Source organism: Myxocyprinus asiaticus, chromosome 26, assembly GCF_019703515.2.
Source record: "Myxocyprinus asiaticus isolate MX2 ecotype Aquarium Trade chromosome 26, UBuf_Myxa_2, whole genome shotgun sequence".
In the NCBI taxonomy this organism is placed as follows: Eukaryota; Metazoa; Chordata; class Actinopteri; order Cypriniformes; family Catostomidae; genus Myxocyprinus; species Myxocyprinus asiaticus.
Window position 1 is genome coordinate 23,132,579 of NC_059369.1, and position 21,566 is coordinate 23,154,144.

The 21,566-nt window shown below is 37.5% G+C and overlaps 1 protein-coding gene, 1 long non-coding RNA gene and 1 pseudogene across 2 annotated transcripts in view; all 3 read left to right on the plus strand.

The window, feature by feature from the left end:
• Positions 1-7,760, plus strand: part of LOC127417228 (IQ motif-containing protein H-like) — a 43,093-nt gene extending 35,333 nt beyond the window's left edge. The window contains 6 exon segments of the mRNA XM_051657086.1: positions 981-1,151; positions 2,638-2,712; positions 2,714-2,764; positions 2,856-2,917; positions 3,324-3,432; positions 7,246-7,760. Of these exon segments, the coding sequence (XP_051513046.1) occupies positions 981-1,151; positions 2,638-2,712; positions 2,714-2,764; positions 2,856-2,917; positions 3,324-3,432; positions 7,246-7,365 (588 nt within the window). The 3' untranslated portion in view covers positions 7,366-7,760.
• A 1,974-nt stretch (positions 7,761-9,734) lies between these two features.
• Positions 9,735-12,013, plus strand: LOC127417249 (uncharacterized protein C15orf61-like; annotated as a pseudogene).
• Positions 12,014-12,710: 697 nt separating this feature from the next.
• On the plus strand, positions 12,711-17,809 carry LOC127417253 (uncharacterized). Its single transcript, XR_007893244.1, has 3 exons — positions 12,711-14,089; positions 14,618-14,696; positions 17,289-17,809. It is a non-coding gene; the product is annotated as an uncharacterized LOC127417253 (long non-coding RNA).
• Positions 17,810-21,566: the final 3,757 nt, after the last annotated feature.

The following is a 21,566-nucleotide window of genomic DNA, read 5'->3' on the forward strand; positions in this document are numbered from 1 at the left end:
CATTGGTTAGAGCATGATACTGTGATCAGAAAGTGATTTCAGCAGCTGGGCCGCCGTTTGCATTTGCTGGCAGGAGCGTTTAGGTTGACAAATAGGGACGGCAGGAGAGTCAGCCAACTGCCACTTAGTTATTAACAACTCCTTCACTGGTGATTTATTTGCCACGTTTTGAAGAGAGGGCATAGCTATTAGATTATTATCAGGGAAAATTAGCCCTGTTTAAGCATAAGGCCACGACTCGGCCTGACCCCTTAATATCCTTATAATGATGCCATTAACCATACAGATGTGAAGAGAGTCTCCAGTTGGGCTTTAGACACAGTGTCTCTCTCTCTCTCTCTCTCTCTCTCTCTCTCTCTCTCTCTCTCCTCTGTTTCTTTCTGTATTTCCCTCTTTCATGCACACACTCAAAATCTGTTGAATCTGACTGGGAACTCTGGTTGTTACCTGCAAATACACCACATTTTTAAATATCCATCTTACTAAAGGATAGGTTTTTTTTTTCTTCTTCTTTCCATTGATCATTTCATTGTAGGACATTGCACAAAATGACTAAAAGGCACTGAATTAAATACTAGTAAGTAAGGGAATGTGTACAGTCAGACAGTCATTTGCGTAACATAAACCCAACAGGGTCATCAGGACCCTGAACACGACAGACATTAAACTAGCACAGCTGTACAATGATCAGATATACAGTTTAGCAATTTTTAATTCAAAAGTATTTGTCTGCAGAATGCTGTGATTGACCAATCAGAATCAAGTGTTCTAGAGAGTTATGTAAAATAAATAATGATAAACTAAGCTATTGTCATAACATGTTCTAAAGAGTAATTGGTGCATCTTTCCTATTTCCAAATGACATGGAAATAGCAATGACAGGAGATTGTTTTTGCTTGTTTTGCCTTTTCTGTAGGCTGAAAATAACTTGATACATGTGTTGGATCTACTGTCTCTTGTGTGCATTGGGTTCTATTTAGGTATGGGCTATTGATCTTGACCTGGGCTACAGGAACCAGCTGGCCATGACCCAGCTGACGCTCATGATGACAGGAGGAACACTGGACTGCCTCACCAGTAAATTGGAGGTTCCTCCTCCAGTCAAAGAGGTGAAGCCTATTGTGCGCCAGGCGAGGTTAAAGAGCAAAGCTGTAAGAATCACTGATTTTAACTTAGAGATCCACTCTCTGTCTTGCCATTAAGAAAACATGATTTAAACACACTTGTTGAAATATGTATACTTTATATTTCAATATACTGAAAATATGCTATTAAAAATGGTATTGAATGTATTTTTTACATATTCAAGTGTTTTTTTGTTTTTTGGAATAGTCCAGTAACAGTCTTAAAGGTTCATGCTCTTAAGTGTTTGGGTTGCTATCAGGTCGTGAAACACCTTTCACAACCCATTTTATTTCCTTAATATGCTGTATATTCAATGAGAAAAAAACATAGGGTGGGAATTTTATCCATTCTGAATTTTTCAGGTGTTTGGAGGGTAGCAGTTGAAAAGTGTGATTTGTGACAAACATTGATTTTATTTGGATTTATGTGCATTGATGAATTGTGCACAATTAGACCAGGAATGTGCACTGAGAAAGTAAATAGGGTCAGTTTCGATTCCATGTTAACTTAAATCATAGAAATCCCATGATCCAGAATGTGTTCTCTGAGACGGGACCAGAGAGCAATAAGAAAGTCCTTTGCTGGATATTATCCTGATAAATCATATCATCCATAAAGATTGATCTAGCTAAGCTTTGTTGTTTTATTTTTGTTAAATACAACTAAAAACAGTAATTACGCTTCGGACCTGATTGGTGTTCAGATGCTGAATTCATTATCATTCTGATAGATGAGCCTAAATAATCAACCCATAAATAATGCATACCATATTCATTATGCATGTGTATGCATGCCTGAGCACCTCATCAACCTGATGCCATCCCCTAAACAAAAGACTTCCTTCATTAGCAGCAAACTGGAGTTTACGCTTGTTAATCTGCGACTTGTATTATTTTATCAAACATTCATTTAGTTTGTATGTGGTTATGTCGCCCAGCTCCTGCCTGTCTGTCTTAATGGCTGCAGCTTCGGCCATCATTTAGTCCAGGAATATTACAATTAAATCCCTGCAGGAAAGGCTTTTTATTGTTGTTTGAGAATAGTGTGTTTGACAGCTGAAAATAGAGTTCCATAGAAGAGAATTTCTCATCCCCTACAGACTGTGACAGGGCTTTACCCTCTGTTTCATATGTCACTGAGAATATGCCTGATGCCCGCTATGAGTCCTGTGAGCCCTGCCACTCTTAACTAATCAGCTCCTGTGGCATTCTTTTAGACACATCTTTTATCTGCTGTGTCTGCGAGCATTGTTTTCAAGTAAACCTCTCTGTTTTCTGTGGTGGTGTAACCTAATAACACAGGACTCAGTATCCCCAGTGCCCAATATGGCTGTGAGACTAATGCCCCTTTTCTGTGTGGGCTTTTAAACCTTTCTGTTTGTTTTTAGCATGACTGCATCGCTAACCCCAATAGGTAGATTTATAATTTAGATATACTGGTAAAAGTTTTAGCAACAGAATCACATGCAATTTGCTTCTTAACTGTCTGTGTACTATTTGTGTCTTTCCTAAGCGAACTTCAGTGACCAGTCGCTTTGCAGTGATGGGCACCCGAATTACTCACACCAATCTTTCTTTGGTATATTATAGAAATTTTTTTTCTGATGTGCGAAGCACAGGGAATAGGCTATGATGTCAAGGTAAAACCTCCGCTTTCTCCTCATAAACACAATTCAAGTTCTTTGATATCAGAGCAAGTATTTTTTTATTCAGCTTTGCCTAATGTTTCAGGCAAGGAAAGGCACCGTGTTCGCCCTCCATGACAGCAGAGATAGAAGAAGTCTTGGCATGCTGTGAGTTCCCACAAGAAGCAGACAGACACATTACCCTTATCTTGCTCCAGTTGTATTGTGTCTTTTTCTGTCCTCATTACCATTAGAAATATATCTAGACCTTGAGCACACTCCCAAGAGCAGATTAAACATTATGTAGTGAATACCTCAATTGAAATGTGTCAGCACATAAAATATTGTCAAGTAGAATTAAAGGCATTCATCACATAAATCCTATACCTATCCCATTGAGGCTCTGCTTTCCACCCTCATTTCTTCCTGAAGAATAGCACACTCTTTAAGGCTGAGAGTTCTCATTAAGCTCCTTACAACCCCAGCAGCCAAACAAGGTGATTGTTTTTTTTTCTCTGATGACGGTTCTGGGGGATCATTAGTAAGCTCATTTGTTTCTGTGTGTCGTTAACAGAACAATCTCGGAGCATCTCCAGGGAGCTCTGCTGACCTTTGCTCGCAACCTGTCAGTTATTCATCAGGAAACATCAGGTCCAAATATGCACGGAACAAATAATTTTAAGGTACTGTGATGAACTAACAAAAACATCCTTTTTTTTACATAACCTACTTCTAAACTAGAGGTTATGGTAATGGGTTCTCCCAGCATCTACTAATGAACATGAACAAACTTTGATCAATTATCAGGTTTCATGTTCAATTCATCTAGCAAATTAGGAAATTAGTCATAATGCACTGTTAAAAAATGTTAACCTGCAACCTTGGTAACCATGTTACCCTACGGATCTATTCACTATAAAAAAAAAATTGCTAAGTAAACTTTAAAAAAAAAATCAAGGCAACATGATGTAGTAAGAGTTTTTAGTTCTCTTAATGACTGTTTTAATAATTGACCTCAGTAATATTGCTTTGTTTAGTCAATGTGAATTTGTTTGTTCACTAAATGCAAAAATTCTTGTTGAGAGAACTACTATTTTTTTGTTCAGCCATCTATCAAATCACAATCCAAGAACTTTCATTTTGTCACCATTTCAATTATTTTTACATGAAGCCAAGTGCAATCTTTGCCTCTGAAGAAAGGTATGTTTTACAAGGCAGAATATGAACAATTTTGTTTAGTTTTTGGATTTTTCTCCCCTTTTCTCCCCAATTTGGAATGCCCAATTTCCAATGCGCTCTTAAGTCCTCGTGGTGGCGTAGTGACTTGCCTCAATCCGGGTGGCGGAGGACAAATCTCAGTTGCCTCTGCGTCTGAGACCGTCAATCCGCACATCTTATCACGTGGCTTGTTGAGCGCGTTACCACGGAGACATAGCGCGTGTGGAGGCTCACGCTATTCTCAGCGGCATCCACGCACAACTCACCATGCGCCCCATCGAGAGCGAACCACATTATAGTGACCACGAGGAGGTTACCCCATGTGACTCTACCCACCCTAGCAGTCGGGCCAATTTGGTTGCTAGGAGTCACTCAGCACGCCCTGGATTCAAACATCTATGCTTGCTGAGCTACCCAGGCCTCCCAGTAACAATTGTTTAGCATAGACACAACAGACCTTAACCCTCAATAACGGTGACAATCAACAAACTTCATTAAGTTGAAAGATTAACTCCTACCATCAGCACACAACAACTGACTAACAGTGGCAACAAAAACAGCATAAATAAAGTCAGCAACCAGCAAAAAATAAGCCTATAACACCAACCACATAATTTATTCAGTTTGCAATGCATGCAGGGAAATGCATATCAGCAACATCAATATTAAATCAATATTCAATATTAAATTGTTTGTCCAGACAACTCTGTTAGGCTAGATGGGACAACATGTTGGTTAATATTGTTGGTCTTACATTTGTTTTTATGTAGAAGCAAAGTAATACACATTTCGTAGTGACTCAAAACCATATTTACTGGATAAAATGCAACTTCATTTTTTATAGTGTTTCTACCTGATCTAACCCATAAAATTAGTGTTGTTGATGTAACCTAAACTAGTGAGGTTGCTAAGTCAACCAGTTAATTTAGACCACATGAAGAAACATTTTTAGGTTAACATTTTTTGTCAGGATGATTTTTGATGTATTCACAATTTTGATGGACCACAGTTTTCATAGTTGTTCAGTTTGATATGTAAAATGTAGTTTTATCTATTTCCAGTCATTATTTAATTTAGTTGAAAATTGGTACAAACTGAAAACTGGCACAAAACCATTGGCAACATACAGGTGCGTCTCAATAAATTAGAATGTCGTGGAAAAGTTAATTTATTTCAGTAATTCAACTCAAATTGTGAAACTCGTGTATTAAATGAATTCAGTGCACACAGACTGAAGTAGTTTAAGTCTTTGGTTCTTTTAATTGTGATGATTTTGGCTCACATTTAACAAAAACCCACCAATTCACTATCTCAAAAAATTAGAATACATCATAAGAATAAGAAAAAAACATTTTTAGTGAATTGTTGGCCTTCTGGAAAGTATGTTCATTTACTGTATATTTACTCAATACTTGGTAGGGGCTCCTTTTGCTTTAATTACTGCCTCAATTCGGTGTGGCATGGAGGTGATCAGTTTGTGGCACTGCTGAGGTGGTATGGAAGCCCAGGTTTCTTTGACAGTGGCATTCAGCTCATCTGCATTTTTTGGTCTCTTGTTTCTCATTTTCCTCTTGACAATACCCCATAGATTCTCTATGGGGTTCAGGTCTGGTGAGTTTGCTGGCCAGTCAAGCACACCAACACCATGGTCATTTAACCAACTTTTGGTGCTTTTGGCAGTGTGGGCAGATGCCAAATCCTGCTGGAAAATGAAATCAGCATCTTTAAAAAGCTGGTCAGCAGAAGGAAGCATGAAGTGCTCCAAAATTTCTTGGTAAACGGGTGCAGTGACTCTGGTTTTCAAAAAACACAATGGACCAACACCAGCAGATGACATTGCACCCCAAATCATCACAGACTGTGGAAACTTAACACTGGACTTCAAGCAACTTGGGCTATGAGCTTCTCCACCCTTCCTCCAGACTCTAGGACCTTGGTTTCCAAATGAAATACAAAACTTGCTCTCATCTGAAAAGAGGACTTTGGACCACTGGGCAACAGTCCAGTTCTTCTTCTCCTTTGCCCAGGTAAGACGCCTCTGACGTTGTCTGTGGTTCAGGAGTGGCTTAACAAGAGGAATACGACAACTGTAGCCAAATTCCTTGACATGTCTGTGTGTGGTGGCTCTTGATACCTTGACCCCAGCCTCAGTCCATTCCTTGTGAAGTTCACCCAAATTCTTGAATCGATTTTGCTTGACAATCCTCATAAGGCTGCAGTTCTCTCGGTTGTGCATCTTTTTCTTCCACACTTTTTCCTTCCACTCAACTTTCTGTTAACATGCTTGGATACAGCACTCTGTGAACAGCCAGCTTCTTTGGCAATGAATGTTTGTGGTTTACCCTCCTTGTGAAGGGTGTCAATGATTGTCTTCTGGACAACTGTCAGATCAGCAGTCTTCCCCATGATTGTGTAGGCTAGTGAACCAAACTGAGAGACCATTTTGAAGGCTCAGGAAACCTTTGCAGGTGTTTTGAGTTGATTAGCATGTCACCATATTCTAATTTTTTGAGATAGTGAATTGGTGGGTTTTTGTTAAATGTGAGCCAAAATCATCACAATTAAAAGAACCAAAGACTTAAACTACTTCAGTCTATGTGCATTGAATTTATTTAATACACGAGTTTCACAATTTGAGTTGAATTACTGAAATAAATGAACTTTTCCATGACATTCTAATTTATTGAGATGTACCTGTATTACCTTTGGCAAATGATATATGTACTGGGGCATACAGGCACAATGAAAATGACACATTGCATATGTCTTGTCTAAATATGCTTTTATAAGTACATTTTTACTAGTACTTGTAGTTTTACTAACATTTCTTATCACTATCATACAAAAGTTTCTCACAGCCTTTGGGGGAAAGAGTAGTGAACTTGAAGCTGTTCTTCTTCCTGCTGCTATTTGTCAAGCTCAGGTGTGGACATAATTTTGCTTAAACACATTTTTGAGTAAACATGTTAATTGAATGTTTTAATACCCTATACAGAATATGAGTTATTCATTGATTGCAAGTCAAGGCTTTATCTGTGGCCACATTATCTGCAGCTGAATCATTCACATGTCTAACACTTTGGACACTGTCAGACACCTATTTTTGAATTGGAGATTCAGCCTGCCACTTCCTAAATTACTGCATTCAACCACTGTTGCTTAATTTGTTGGAGGAATTCTCATTCAGTGTTTAAAGGCTAGAGGTTGGGATATCTTAAGTCAGTACGCTCTGCATAGACATATGCTGAAGGTCTGCTTTTGTGTGCTTTTTTTGTAAGGACCTGATCAAGGACATTGAGGAGGTCCTGGGCATGACCATACAAAACCAAACCAAATCTCAAGAAAAAGAAGAAGAAATAACTACAGCTGCAACAGAACAGTCTGATAACCCCGAATGAATCAATGAATTCAGTGATAATTGCAATCTCTACATATTTCTATAGAATTCAGTTTTAGCTGTAATGTGCTTAACATGACATTAAAATGAGACACATGTATATATAAACCTGTTTTCTTTTCTCCTGAGCGGAATTGACCATGAACTTTTTTTTTTTAAGTGAAACAATATTGCAAAGAGGATAATTATTTCAGTTAAGTTACATCTGCTATTCATGACATTTATCTAGCTCTTTGGTAGAGACTGGAACAGGTGACTGTTACTTAACACTACATGTATTGTAAAAATCTAATGCAAACAATCAAAGAGGTAAAATTATTATATTTCATCCTCAGAGACCCAAGCCTTGACATTGATGATGTATTTTCTTTTTTTACTCCTTGGAAGTGTTTTTAGGAAACCACAAATTAAAAAAAACATCTTGATTTTTAAGCATACTTTGTGTGACTTCAGCAAGCTGTGAAATTCAATATGCATTTTTCCCCACCAAAACTGTTGTTCTGATATAGTTCAGAGAATCAGCTACTGTTACGAGTAGTTTTTAATACAAAAAAAGGTATTTATTTAATTGCTTTAAAGAAACATTGCAATTCTGCCACGTTGGGTCGATGAGTGTTAAAACATGTATTCAGTACATTTAATCCATGAAATATTTAATGCATTCTATTTATGAAAGAAAGTTAAATGTTTAAGTGACAACTCAAGATCCTCTTTGAAGGACAGTTCACCCAAAAATTTAAATTCTCTAATCATTTACTCACCCTCATGCCATCCCAGATGTGTATGACTTTCTTCCATCTGCTGAACACAAATACAGATTTTTAAGAGAATATCTCAGCTCTGCAGTTCCATTCAATGCAAGTGAAGGTCCAATAAAAAAAGCATATAAAAGTAATCCATATGACTCCAGTGGTTAAATCCATATCTTCTGAAACAATATGATAGGTCTGGGTGAGAAACTGATCAATATTTAAGTCCTTTTTTATTATAAATCTCAACTTACACTTTAACATTCTCCTTTTGTTTTTGGCGATTCACATTCTTCAAGCATGTCACTACATACTGGGCAGGGAGGCAAATTTATAGTAAAAGGGACTTAAATATTGATCTGTTTCTCATCCACACCTATCATATCGCTTCAGAAGACATGGATTTAACCACTGGTGTCATATGGATTACTTTTATGCTGCCTTTATGTGGGACATTCCAGAATTGGAGGACATTTTCTGTCCCAGCCATACATTTTCAAAGAATAGATGCTTAGAATACTGAATTTTTATTTATTTTTTTACTTGCTGTGAACAATAAAGCTGCCTTAAAAAATTACTAATATAAATTTTAAAAAATTATTTCAAAGAACTCATTCGAATTCAAGCATACCCCCTAAAATAGCTATTTTTCCTTGTCCCATCTTGTTAATGACCAAATTGCATGTCAAATATAATAGTTAAAATGAGTGTTAATTTTCTTTTTTGTATGATGTGTTTGATAAAAGTGTCTTTTTAATGGTGTAAAACGCATTTTTATTTATTTTAAATATTAGAAATATTTCATTTAAGTTGTGTCCCACATCTTGTGCTCAACCCTGTTACCGAAACCAATCTAGCCTGATAAAGGAAAGGGAAAAACAATAGGTCACATGGCAAACAGGTAACTACATCATCAAGAAATTTGCGAACAGCATGGCCATAAGAAAAGTAATTTCATTCTTCCTTTTTCAATATTTGTATAATCTTTTCAGCATCGGTTGCCTTTGTCGATCTAAACAACTCAACCCTGTTACTAACATTATCAGTATAAAAGAGTACTTATTTCAAAGCTTTCTTTGTTTATTTCATAAATATGACTGCAATGATCTTGACATTGACATTTAATTCCCAAATTAGCATTTTTCCTTGAGAAATTGCTAATATTAGTGAGTGTGCAACACTGTTACAATGTTTTAAGTAACAGGGTTGCACCCTCATCAGTTTTCTTAAAAGGTTTAAAATGCTGGATGAATACAGTTTTCTGAAGGTTTATTGCCTCTTTTTTTAAAAATACATAACAAAAAATGTGAACTAAACAAGTAAAATTTTGAAGAGTATTGATACCTAAATTGTCCTGCAATTCTGGAATGTTCCATGTGCTTTTTGGAGCTTCAGAGTTCTGGTCACCATTCACTTGCATTGTATGGACCTGCAGAGCTGAAATATTCTTCTAAAATCTTCGTTTGTGTTCTGCAGAAGGAAAAAGTTATACACATCTGAGATGGCATGAGGGTGAGTAAACGATGAGAGAATTTTTATTTTTGGGTGAACTATTCCTTTAAGTTAAAATAGTTCATATAGGAACAAATAAAGCGCTTGTTTGTTTCTTCCCGGAGAAGAGATCAAATACACCAGTGACGGTTATTATACTACAACGCTTCTTATATTTCTGCGGAATACTAGTTGATGAATCGTTTTTTATCTTTTCATTAGAAAGGGGAGATGCAGCGTAATTTAAATGTTTGTCAAACGAGTATGAACGTCGTTCCGGTAAGTTGCAACCTTCACTGACAACCGAACAGTCCTCGCACGAGCTGTACTATTACACTGATTCAATCAAGATGCAAAATATTTTTCTTCAGTAAAGCAGCTCAGATCCGTCAGTTAATGATGATCGGTTGTGTGCTTTTATTTATCGTGGCGTTGTTAGTAAACAACCATAGTTTATGACGAAATGACGTGAAGTCCCAAGAGCTGCTTTTGAAAACCTTCTCGACATTATGACAGAATGTCTGCGGAGAAACCACAGTGGTTTCTGAAAGTTGTGCTCTTTCCCAGCACGTTTGGGAATAAAGATAATCGTCCTGCCGCCTCTGAAGTGTTGACATGTCACCTCGCACAGCGCAATCACCCGCCCTGGACTTCATTCTGTGTGCGCTACAGTGCCGTCATCAGTGATCATTTCGGACTGTCCAACTTTAATTGGCAGGTGCAGGGAGTGAACTACCATATTCTCAGAACTGGTGCTTTCCCTTTCATTAAATACCACTGCACCAAAGCACCTCCACATAACCTGGACTTTGAAAATAAGTTTTTTGGTGCAAAAAAGTCATCAATTTAGGTCAGTACAATAATTATTTGTAAACTATGTTTATCTGGTGTTTTGACAGCACACTAAAGCCATTTGTAATATTTTATGTTCTCTAATTTTTTTAAGGTATTCCATGCTTGGCATATGGCTTGGGCTCATAGATGGTCACTGGAGTGACAGAGACAGTACAAACCTCTGCAGGACTTGTTACTGTGTACTTCGCATACAAAGGGAAATGGAGGGCGCTCAGTACTAATGTCAGAGACATTTTGACATATTGGTTATTCTACTTAAAGTATTTGAAGAGAAGGACTTATGTTCAACTGGCAAATATTTTAATGCTGAATTTATTGTGTCCAGGGCCGTTTCTGACCATTTTGGTGCCCTAGGCGAAATCCCTATTGTACCCCGATTTCAATATACGATAAATATTTGGATTTCTGATCATATTAAAAAAAATTCCATCTTTCATGTTAATATTCAGCTGCTTAACATTGTGCTTAATGTCACTGGTCCTACTCGACCCGCCCCAAGCGGGATTCGAACCGGCAATACCTGGCATGGGTGGTAGATGCGTCAGCAAGGAGGCTAGAAAAGCCATTGCCTCGGTCGCTAGCGCGTCTCTTAAGGCCAGGAGAGTGAGGTTTACACACTGCACAGCTATCACGTACCAGCTGGCTACCGTTACACTCACCCACCCCTAAACCTTACTCTCATCCGGGTCACAGCACCAGTGTAACCGGTCCTGTTTGACCTGCTCCGAGCTGGATTCGAACTGGCGTCAGCCGGCGGCATGCTAACGAGGAGGCTAAAGGCTACAGCCTGTAGCGTCAGTCGCTAGTGCGCCTCTTGAGGCCAGGGGAGTGAGGTTACACATACTGCACAGCTATCATGTAGCTGCTCCCGTTACATTAACATGTAGTAAATTCTTGCTATAATGCAGTTTCATTACGTGTTGTGCTCATGATGGAGCGCTTTCAGTAGCGGTCGTTGTCATTAATGTGATGAGGCCTTCTTGTCGCAACACCTGACATACCACCATCACACAACAAATGACCACATAAAATACGTTTTTACCGCTCAAACTGCCTACGAAGCTTGCAAATGTTAGCTAGTGAGCATCTTGGCAGCTAGCGACAAACAGTTCCATGAATATACCTCTATATTTCTCTCTTTTTTTCCCTCTTCCTCATTTTTTTCTTTTTACAAAATTGTGCCCCTGAGGGCTGTGACCTTTTCATGATTACACTCTGACACTTGATCCACTAGGTGCGCACTCTCGCTCCCGTACCCCATCTTTCTCTCTCTTCCCAGCAGCAGCGCCCACTAAAACCAACGAGACCAGACTTAATTGCTGTCTCCGATACTGCATCCATAAAGTGTCACCTGATTGGATATTGTTATAAAACTACCAACTAAATTATATTAAAGCAAAAAAACGAAGTGTGGACTCTGACGGTGGATAATTGCACATTTTCACGCACACACAAAAAAAAATATGTATACTGTATATGTGTGTGTGTATATATATGTATAAAATCATATACACAACGATCAGCCAAAACATTAAAACCACCTGCCTAATATTATGTAGGTCCCCCTCGTGCCGCCAAAACAGCGCCAACCCGCATCTCAGAATAGCATTCTCTGAGCTGCTATTCTTCTCACTATAATTGTACAGTACGGTTATCTGAGTTACCGTAGACTTTGTCAGTTTGAACCAGTCTGGCCATTCTCTGTTGACCTCTCTCATCAACAAGGCATTTCCATCCACAGAACTGCCACTCACTGGATGTTTTTTGTTTTTGGCACCATTCTGAGTAAATTCTAAAGACTGTTGTGTGTGAAAATCCCAGGAGATCAGCAGTTACAGAAATACTCAAACCAGCCCGTCTGGCACCAACAATCATCCATGCGATTTATCTAATCAGCCAATTGTGTGGCAGCAGTGCAGTCCATAAAATCAGGCAGATACAGGTCAGGAGCTTCAGTTAAAGTTCACATCAACCATCAAAATAGAGAAAAAATGTGATCTCAGTGATTTGGGCTGTGGCATGATTGTTGGCGCCAGATGGGCTGGTTTGAGTATTTCTGTAACTGCTGATCTCCTGGGATTTTCACACACAACAGTCTCTAGAGTTTACTCAGAATGGTGCCAAAAACAAAAAACATCCAGTGAGCGACAGTTTTGCTGATGGAAATGCCTTGTTGATGAGAGAGGTCAACAGAGAATGGATAAAGTCTATGGTAACTCAGATAACCGCTCTCTACAATTATGGTGAGAAGAATAGCAGCTCAGAGCTCAGAGAATGCTATTCTGAGTTGCGGGTTGGCGCTGTTTTGGCAGCACGAGGGGGACCTACACAATATTAGGCAGGTGGTTTTAATGTTGTGGCTGATCAGTGTATTATATGTATACTATTCAACCTTGGTAAGTCTAGCTTATTTTGAAAATTGTAATTTCCACATCATAGGATATTTGTTTCAGAAATGAATTCGTTAACCATGGACTGCAGATTATTCTGGCATTATCTTGATTATTAAGCATTATTGTGATGTGTTCATTAAAGTTCACAAGCAAAGCAACGCCTTGTTTTTCCACTTGTTTTCCTCCCTAAAGCTAATGCAGAATTTTAAATACCTTCAGCTCATTTATTTCAAGTCAAATTAGAGCTCACTCCCTGCCTGGCGTATTGTCAATAGGAAGCAAGAGGGATTTTATAAAGGACAGGTCTCATAAAATGGTTTTTAATTACAATAGAGAAAGTGTGGCCTTCGTTCAGTGCCCTCCCTACCCACTCCCCATGTCATTCTCAGATGCTTTGATTTCTGATAATGTGCTTTGCTGACTTGGCGTAGCAAGTCTTCTGCAGAATCCTTAGTCACATTACCTCTGAGATTGAGTTTGACAAACTACCATATTGATCCTCTACACTTCTAAGAGCTTTCTGCTGAGCACATTTATCAGAGGCCTTGATTTTCTGGCCTTCCAGAGTTCTCTTTTAGTAGCAAACAGACCGATGTAATAATTTCATGTATTACATTCAAATCAATGGACCTTTTGGCACACTGTAATTCCAAGGGACAGAACAGATTTGATTGGGCCATTGTATTATGTGTAAATGTGCAGTCTGTGGAATATTCCTTGTAAAGATATTTAATTAGTGTGAGAACAGAATGTGGACAATTTTTTAATGACCTAATACTGTCTTTTACAGTTTCTTTGAAAGGTTTTCATACCTGCCTATCTATTTCCACTATGTGCAGGCATACAGGCAGCCCCTCTATTACATCATCAATGAGGGCTCTAATTGGCCTTAATAGAAGTCATTTAGACATCCAGCAAAATCTGATCAGCACTATTAGCTGGAATGGCTGGCTCTTACTTTTCATCTATGAGTTGAAATGCTGCATAGGGACTGCTCAGGGAACCATGTTCTAATTGCTCATTGACTCTTTGACCTTTTCCTCTTCACTGTTACTGTAGCAGGACTGGAGGAGGAGTAGAGTATCACAGCACAGTGGCAGGCCAGACCTTTGTCTTCTGCATTTGACAGGGTGATGTGAGCTCTTAGAAACTCAAGCCGATGTCACCATTTCACAGTGTACCTGTTTTTGAACGAAGTGCAGTGCTAAGCCACAGGAGACAGCATTAGCCTGAGCAGGTACTTGTCGTTACAGCTCACCTCGGTCAAAAGTCTTGGATAACGGAGCAGCAAATTGGCTACTGTAAAGTAACGGAAAATTTAACGGTGCCATGTTAAGAGAACGGTGCCTTGTTTTTAAGGGCCATGCAATCAAGACTCGTGTCTGTAATTGGAGGTCTAAATTACCCTCTCTGAATATAAGGTACTAATCAACAAAGGATTAAGCACTTGTATTAACAAGTTCAATTATATGCAAATAAAGGAGACCAAGTTGAAATCTTTAAATACAAACCCTATTTACATCTTGGGTAACTAATGAAAATTGTAAAAACTGGATTTGATTGTGATATGATGAGCCACAATCAGGTGGTCTGTCTTTGTGGCAGATAATATATTATTTAGCAGGAAAACTCAAATTAATTTTTGGTTGACGTAGAGATGTATGGGTTTGGCAGAAACAATTATTGTATGAATAACCCCTGCAGCTAATTCTGTGAAGGTTATCATTGAGTTCTCAGACCAACCACAGGCTCCTCTGTCTCACAGGGTTCTCCATCAGCAGGGGGATGTCAGCCACGTTACAGTTTGTGTCATCTGTGCCAGGTACACAGTCATGTCAACAGAGGTACTAAGACAAATAGGATTTGAATTGAACTTGTGTTGATTTGAGTCATTTAATGATTGTGACAAACCACGGTAGCAATTATAGCTCAATGAATCACGTTCAGGAGGACATCTTCAAGAATGTCACAAATCTGGCAGTGTATTAATTGCATTTGTGTCTCGTGATATCAGTATTGGCTGCAGTCCATATTACGTTTATTCTAGAACTAAATAGGATTTTCTTTATAAAATCACTATGAAGAGAGTATTTTCATCTCTTAAAAAGGCTAGGAAAACACTTTGTGAATTTCTTGTAGCTAACAAATCTAAAACTAGTACAATAGCAACTTTAAATTTATGTAAAGTTAAAGAAAATGTATGTAGTTAAAATTAAAGAAATTCTTTGCTAAGCAAAAAAAAGGACCTTTTTGGGTCAGCAATGGCATGAGGAGAGAAGCCTTCCAGCCGGTTTTTCCTTGTGCTTTGCAACACTGTCCTTGAGACCTTCAGCAGCTCTATTTGTTATATGTAAACCAACAATTTTGGTTCTACTTGTGTAATGCACAAAAACAGTTTTCAGGGTGGACCCAGGCTTATATTGCCTGCAATGTATAGTATAGCCTACAATTGATGCTCAAAAATTATTTGAGCCTATTTCTAAGATTTACACATTTCAATTTCATAACAAAAATTCCAACAAATTGAATTGTGTAATGTTTAACCAAATGAAATTATTTTTTTCAAGATTCATTTCAATTTGATGGAATTTTGTCATGTAATTAAAAAATGCATACATCTTAAAATGATTATTAGCATTATTATTATTATTATTATTATTAAGTGTAGTAAGTATATGTTAATGTAGATTTCCTCTTATTGCATCATGTTGTCATAGACAGAATCAGACAGAAAAATTAAAATAGATTTAGTGCGATTGTTAAACCCTTGGTAATTTTTATGTAATATAATTGCTGACCTCACACCACTGAGGCTGGAATTAATTTTATTTTATTTTTTTCATATTCTATTGGGTGCTGAGAGTGGTTCTTATAGAGAGGGGAAAAGCCATTAAAAATCTATTAAAGTAGATCTTTATGCCCAGAGGGGAAAGCCTTCTCATTACTAAGCAGATCAGAAGGGATGACAAGTGGCTCTATATTTCTATTTTATTTTCCTTTCTCCTTTTTTTTTTTCTCTCCTCATCATTTTTTCTGAAAGGGCAAGCCGAAAGACAGCATGCCCACTGTGCCAATCAGTATTGCTACAGGCTGCAGGTGGTTTCAGTGGCTGTCAGTCATGCAAGGCACTGACCCTTTCAAGCCTGAATTCATGCAAGTGTTTAAGATTAGTGCAGAACAATTCCTCAAGGCCATCCTTAAATTGCCATCTCTCTTCATTAGTTTGTGCTTAAATACAACATTAATTAATGCAAAAGTTCATTAAAAAGTTGTTAATTTGAAGTGTGTAATGCTGAGATGCTTAGATAATGTTATTTATGAATGCATGTTAATGGCTCTAAGCTGTCTTATCTGTTGACTGACACATTCATGAAAATGTATCACCAGCGCATTTTGTCTGAATTTGGGTTTTCTCTTTTGATAGTTTTGAACATTTAGCTTAATGCATTGTTTTTGGTTTTCGTTCGAGTTGATTACAAGTTTTTGCTTCTCCCTTGGAGCTTGTAAGATGTTTGTCTCGCTTATATTTACTGCTTACTGTGTTGACATTAAGAATTATGGATACTAATGGTGTCTCCATGAATTATTGTGAGTTAAATGAACTCTCCATTTTATTATATATTATGCAGTATTTAAAGTTTTGGGTCATTAAAAACCAGGCGGCACCCTCTACCCCCACCCAGGTTGTCTTTTACCCCCTGCTATTGTGCAGTAATGCCCTTGTTGCTGTAGGCTACATTTTTATTTGTTTTCAAGAAAAGCATTATAACAATATTCTGAAATAATACTTTGTTTTTGTTTCTGTGTGCTTTCTATTCTTTACTATATTACTGTTGTAATTTTTAAAGGAGCCTATACTAGTCAAAGGCACATGAGGTAGAGCTTTTCTGGTTTGTGTTTGCATTGTCATCATATGGTAAATTCAAGTTCTGTAAATTAATCTAGAGGGGTTTTTTTTTTTAATTATTTCTGGCATCTAAAGCCTTGTCTGACAGAATTTTCATTTTTGGGTGAACTGTCCCTTTAACGCTGATTTAGATTTCAAAAGTGTTTATTGACTAGGGTCACCAGAGCTCAACAACTTTGCTCTTTCCCTCTGGAGGTCATTGTCATCTGCCAAAGGTTATGACTCCAGGAAGAGGTTTGAGTTATAATCCTACAGAAATGTGTGTTTCTCTGTTTTATACATCCGTATACATCCATTTATGTATTTAAACAGGAATCCTGCCTATCCAATGCAGATCTTATACTTGTATTCTGCAATGAAATAGCCACCCACTTTAAATACACTTTTTCAGAGTGCAAGCAGTAAAGAGCATTCCATTGCAAAGTAAAATAAGGGGGAGGAAAGAAAGTGAAATAAATCATTCCTATTATCCACTTTGATACTCTCTCTTTCTCTCTTTTTTTTTTATTTTTTTCATATGTGATGTTAGATCCCCAATCTTTCTGCAAATGAGCCCTGGCTCGCTGTAATGGCTTTCTGCTTCTCATGGGAAGTGCGAGTCGTGTGCCCGACCCAAAAGCTGCTGATTGAAGAGGAAAATGTAATACAGGTGTAAAGCAGACTTGATGGGGGTCTTATGCAAGGGTTATGAATTTTAACCATTTTCATCTACACACTTATGTACATACATATGGAATTGGATCTGAATGTGCTGGCTGGACTGTTTGCTGCTCCACAGAGACTAAGCCAGGTTTCTGCTGGGCTGTCGCTAATTCCAGATGAGAGGATTGCTATTATACTAAATTAATAGGAATTAAGGAGGATTGAGTTGGTTAAGCAAGCACTTGATTAAGCCGGGCTGTGATAGAGGCTTTACACAGTCCACCAGCTTTATGAATGAAGGCGTTGCAGGCTATGACCGAACAGGACAACAGAACTGTGGGCAAGAGTTCATTTTTCATGTACAACTGATATTAGGAACTACAACTGAAATAAAAGTATTTTGTAATCCCAGACTGAAAAATTCCACACCTTGTCATGATCATTATAGTGTCCTCTTTTTACTTTCTTTTTCCCATAGAACACAAACAGTTTATCTAGCAGAATCTGTATTCTACTGTTTAACCATACAATGAAAGTAAAGGGTGACCAAGGCTGTCCCTGATCCCCTTTCAGTTTCATTGTATGGAAAGTATACCCTGAACATTCTAAACGTCCCCTTTTGTGTTCCGTGAATTTTCATTTCTGGGTGAACTTCTTCTTTAATAGTGCTAATGGAAGACTTACATTTATGCATTTGACAGACGCTTTATCGAAAGTGACTCCCAAAGGAATTCAATTATACATTTATCAGAATGAGCATTTCCTGTGAAAACCGTTGTCTTTAGATATTTTTTTGAAAGAAGGGAGTTTAAGCTTTTCCAATGGAGTTGTGAAGATCATTCCATTATCGAGGTACACAAAATGTGGAGGTTTGGGAGAATGATGTTGTGCCTCTTTGTAGGCATCTATACAACAGCCCTATTTAGTTATTGTCCAACAAAGGGGGAATTCACTTAACACAACCTGCAGAGATTAGTGGGTAATTGTTGCCATAATCTATAAATCACCGGAGCATAAAATAAAGGTGTGATTGTTTGATGGAGGGTTTGCAGGAGTCTTTTCAGTTTTATGGAAGCCATAGATTTCATAGCAATGTACTTGCCATGGGTTCATAAGCCTGCATTTTGAGGCCTGATTTTTGTGTGTGACAGTGGAGCTAGGTATGCTTGGATGAGCCTCATTGTTCCTGTGCAGCCTAGTGACAACGCTGGCGGGCATATAGGGATGAAACCTGAGCAGGGTGACAGTGATAAATAGCCCTTTTAATAACAGCTGCCCCACTTGGCCAGCCACTCACAGCCTGTGTCCACTGTGTATTTATTTCTGTGTTTATTTATGCATATATAGCAAGAAGGAAATCACAACCGTTGGGCTCCAATATGTCTTTTTGGTGGTGAGAGTATTAGAGAGTGTTGTTTCTTAACAACCAAATCATTCATCTCTTCCCAGGTCTCAAATTACTTTGTGTTTCTGCATCAAGGCCCTTTGCAGATCCATGTTCTTGCATATTCAGCATCAATATTACCTCTGCTGTTCTTTGTTTCTACAAACCGATAGATCAGTGATATTTTCAGTCATTCGGATTTTCATAATTTTATAATTTCACTTGAAAGTATACTGCTAGACAAGGGATGTTTTAAAAAAAAATCAGTCATATTTTTTATTTCAACAGAAAGTGGCAATGACATGAACAATTTTAAGTACGAACATCCAAAGAATACTGACACAGTCAGTGATATGCACAGACCTTATCAGGGACAGGGGTGGAAGGATGAAAAAAAAATCAATTTTTTTTATTTATTTTTTATTTCTATGAGTATTGATTTTATATATATATATATATATATATACTAAACTAATTGCTTTTTGAGCATTTTTCTTGTATTTTATATATATATATATATATATATATATATATATATGTACATTTTTTCCCCCCTTTATCACAGGTAATAGCCTGTTCTATTTCTCACAAAAAGCACCATGGTATTACACTTATTTGGTTATTTTCAGACAATGGACTGTGTTAACCCTATGTTTATGACGTGTCATAGTAAAACCATGGAATTTTTAAAGTACCATGGAGTACCATGACGGTATCATCAATGAATATAATAATCATTCAGTACCATGGTATTACCCTGGTAACGGCACAGTGTCTTTTTTTGTTATAGGGCTCTTATGTTTTTCTTTTCTCATCACTCTTTTCACTTTCTCTTATCTCTGCTCCCTCACTTCATCTTCTCTTTATAGGCTATAATTGACACTTCTTGTAATACTTTCACTTCATTTCACTTAATTTCTTTTAATTTTCATAAAATGTTATTTTACTGTATTCTGTTATTAACATTTATAAATATATAGGACCTTACAGCAGTAATATCGCGGTACAATAATGGTGTCAAGATGGTACCATGGTTTTGAATGGTTATCATGGTAGATTGTATGTTCTAAACATTTTAATTCTATGGTATTTTTCTGAAAGTGGATTAGTCTAATGGCTTATTAGTTTCAATAAAAACCAAACTGGCTTTGGCAGAATCAGACAGCTCCTTAAATTAATGGCAGTATTCTATAAAAGACGTTTATAATCCCATTATAATTAATCTGTCTACGCTGCAGGTCCGCGATGTTGGAAATGAGGCTGCAATTGAGTTTTATTCTTTTGATGAATTTACAACACGTGCAGTGGACTTTTAATCTGACCTGGTACCAGTAGTGTAGTCTAGGGCATACGTATGCCCACCTATCTTTCATAGGATTTTGCGTATGCCTACCTAAAATAAGTGATGATACTATGGCCGCCAGTACAACGAGTAGGCTTTTGTCCCGGAACTTATTCTAATAACGCGATGCCGTAGCACCATGAGGTGAATAGTGTTCTTTTATTATTATTATTTTAAAAAGTGGACAGAGATTCTTTCTAAATACGCACGGAGCTGCGGGAGCGCAACTGATGGCGCTGGCAAGACAGACAGTTCGACTAATCTGATCCACCAATCGGAACGTTCATTTCAGACGAGATAGGATATTTGCTATCCAATCATACTTTCCGTTTCAGTAAGGGGCGGGACATTTCCAGCGTCTAATACTGATGCACAAGCAACCCTGGAGTAAGCATAATTTGCGCTATAAATGTATTTCCCTGCTAATATATATATATATATATATATATATATATATATACACACACACACACACACACACTTAACTTTAACTTATGCAATTACATTTTGTGACGTGACCTTCATAAATTCCCAGTAGTCCCACCTCTTCAGATACTACTACGCCACTAGCTGGTACTCGTATGAGCCTGGTAACAGCGCTTCGATGTTCCGGGGTGCAATCAAAACTGCATTTGTTTGCTTCCTTAAAGTGCACTGCTGCGGGAGGGGACACCACTTGAAAACTAAAAACTAAAGTGAGAAAATTAATCTTTCCTCGAAGGGCCCTTCCACAAGACCGTTAGCGAAGAGTACATTCATACAGTAATGCCATATTTCCTTCAGAGTACTCACTTCAAGGGATCTGCGCTTCGAAATGAGTATAGGGCATAGGGAGGATCACTTGTGATTGCAGCACGCCCTCGATCTGCTGTAGCGCTCGCTCTTAAAGGCACCTCCGCTTAATTTTCATTAACGTCTGCGATTTACAAACCAATCTCATAATAGCACATTATTAATGTTATTGTGAGATTATTACGATATTTTACTTTTGTTTTGGCTTGCGACTCTCTGCCCCCGTTCTGTGCACGTCACAGGACACAGTTACAGTTAACCTGATTTCCTATGGCCTTGAATGTGCATTCTCACAACAGACTCAATCTGTTTTCGTCCTGAATTCTGAGCTCCCGTAATAACATAATATTTTGCAATATCAAGAAAAATTTGGATTTACAGACCTGGAAAAGTCTATTTAATTTCTGTTATTAAAAAATAAAAATAAATTATATTTTATATTTAAATTTCTTTTTATTTATTTTTATAATATAATAAAACTTTTCAATAATAAATATATATGTGTGTATATATATATATATATATATATATATATATATATATATATATATATATATATATATATATAATTATTGAAAAGTTTTATTATATTATAAAAAATAATTTTTGTTCAGCTTCACAATATTTCATCAGCTAGAAAATGATCT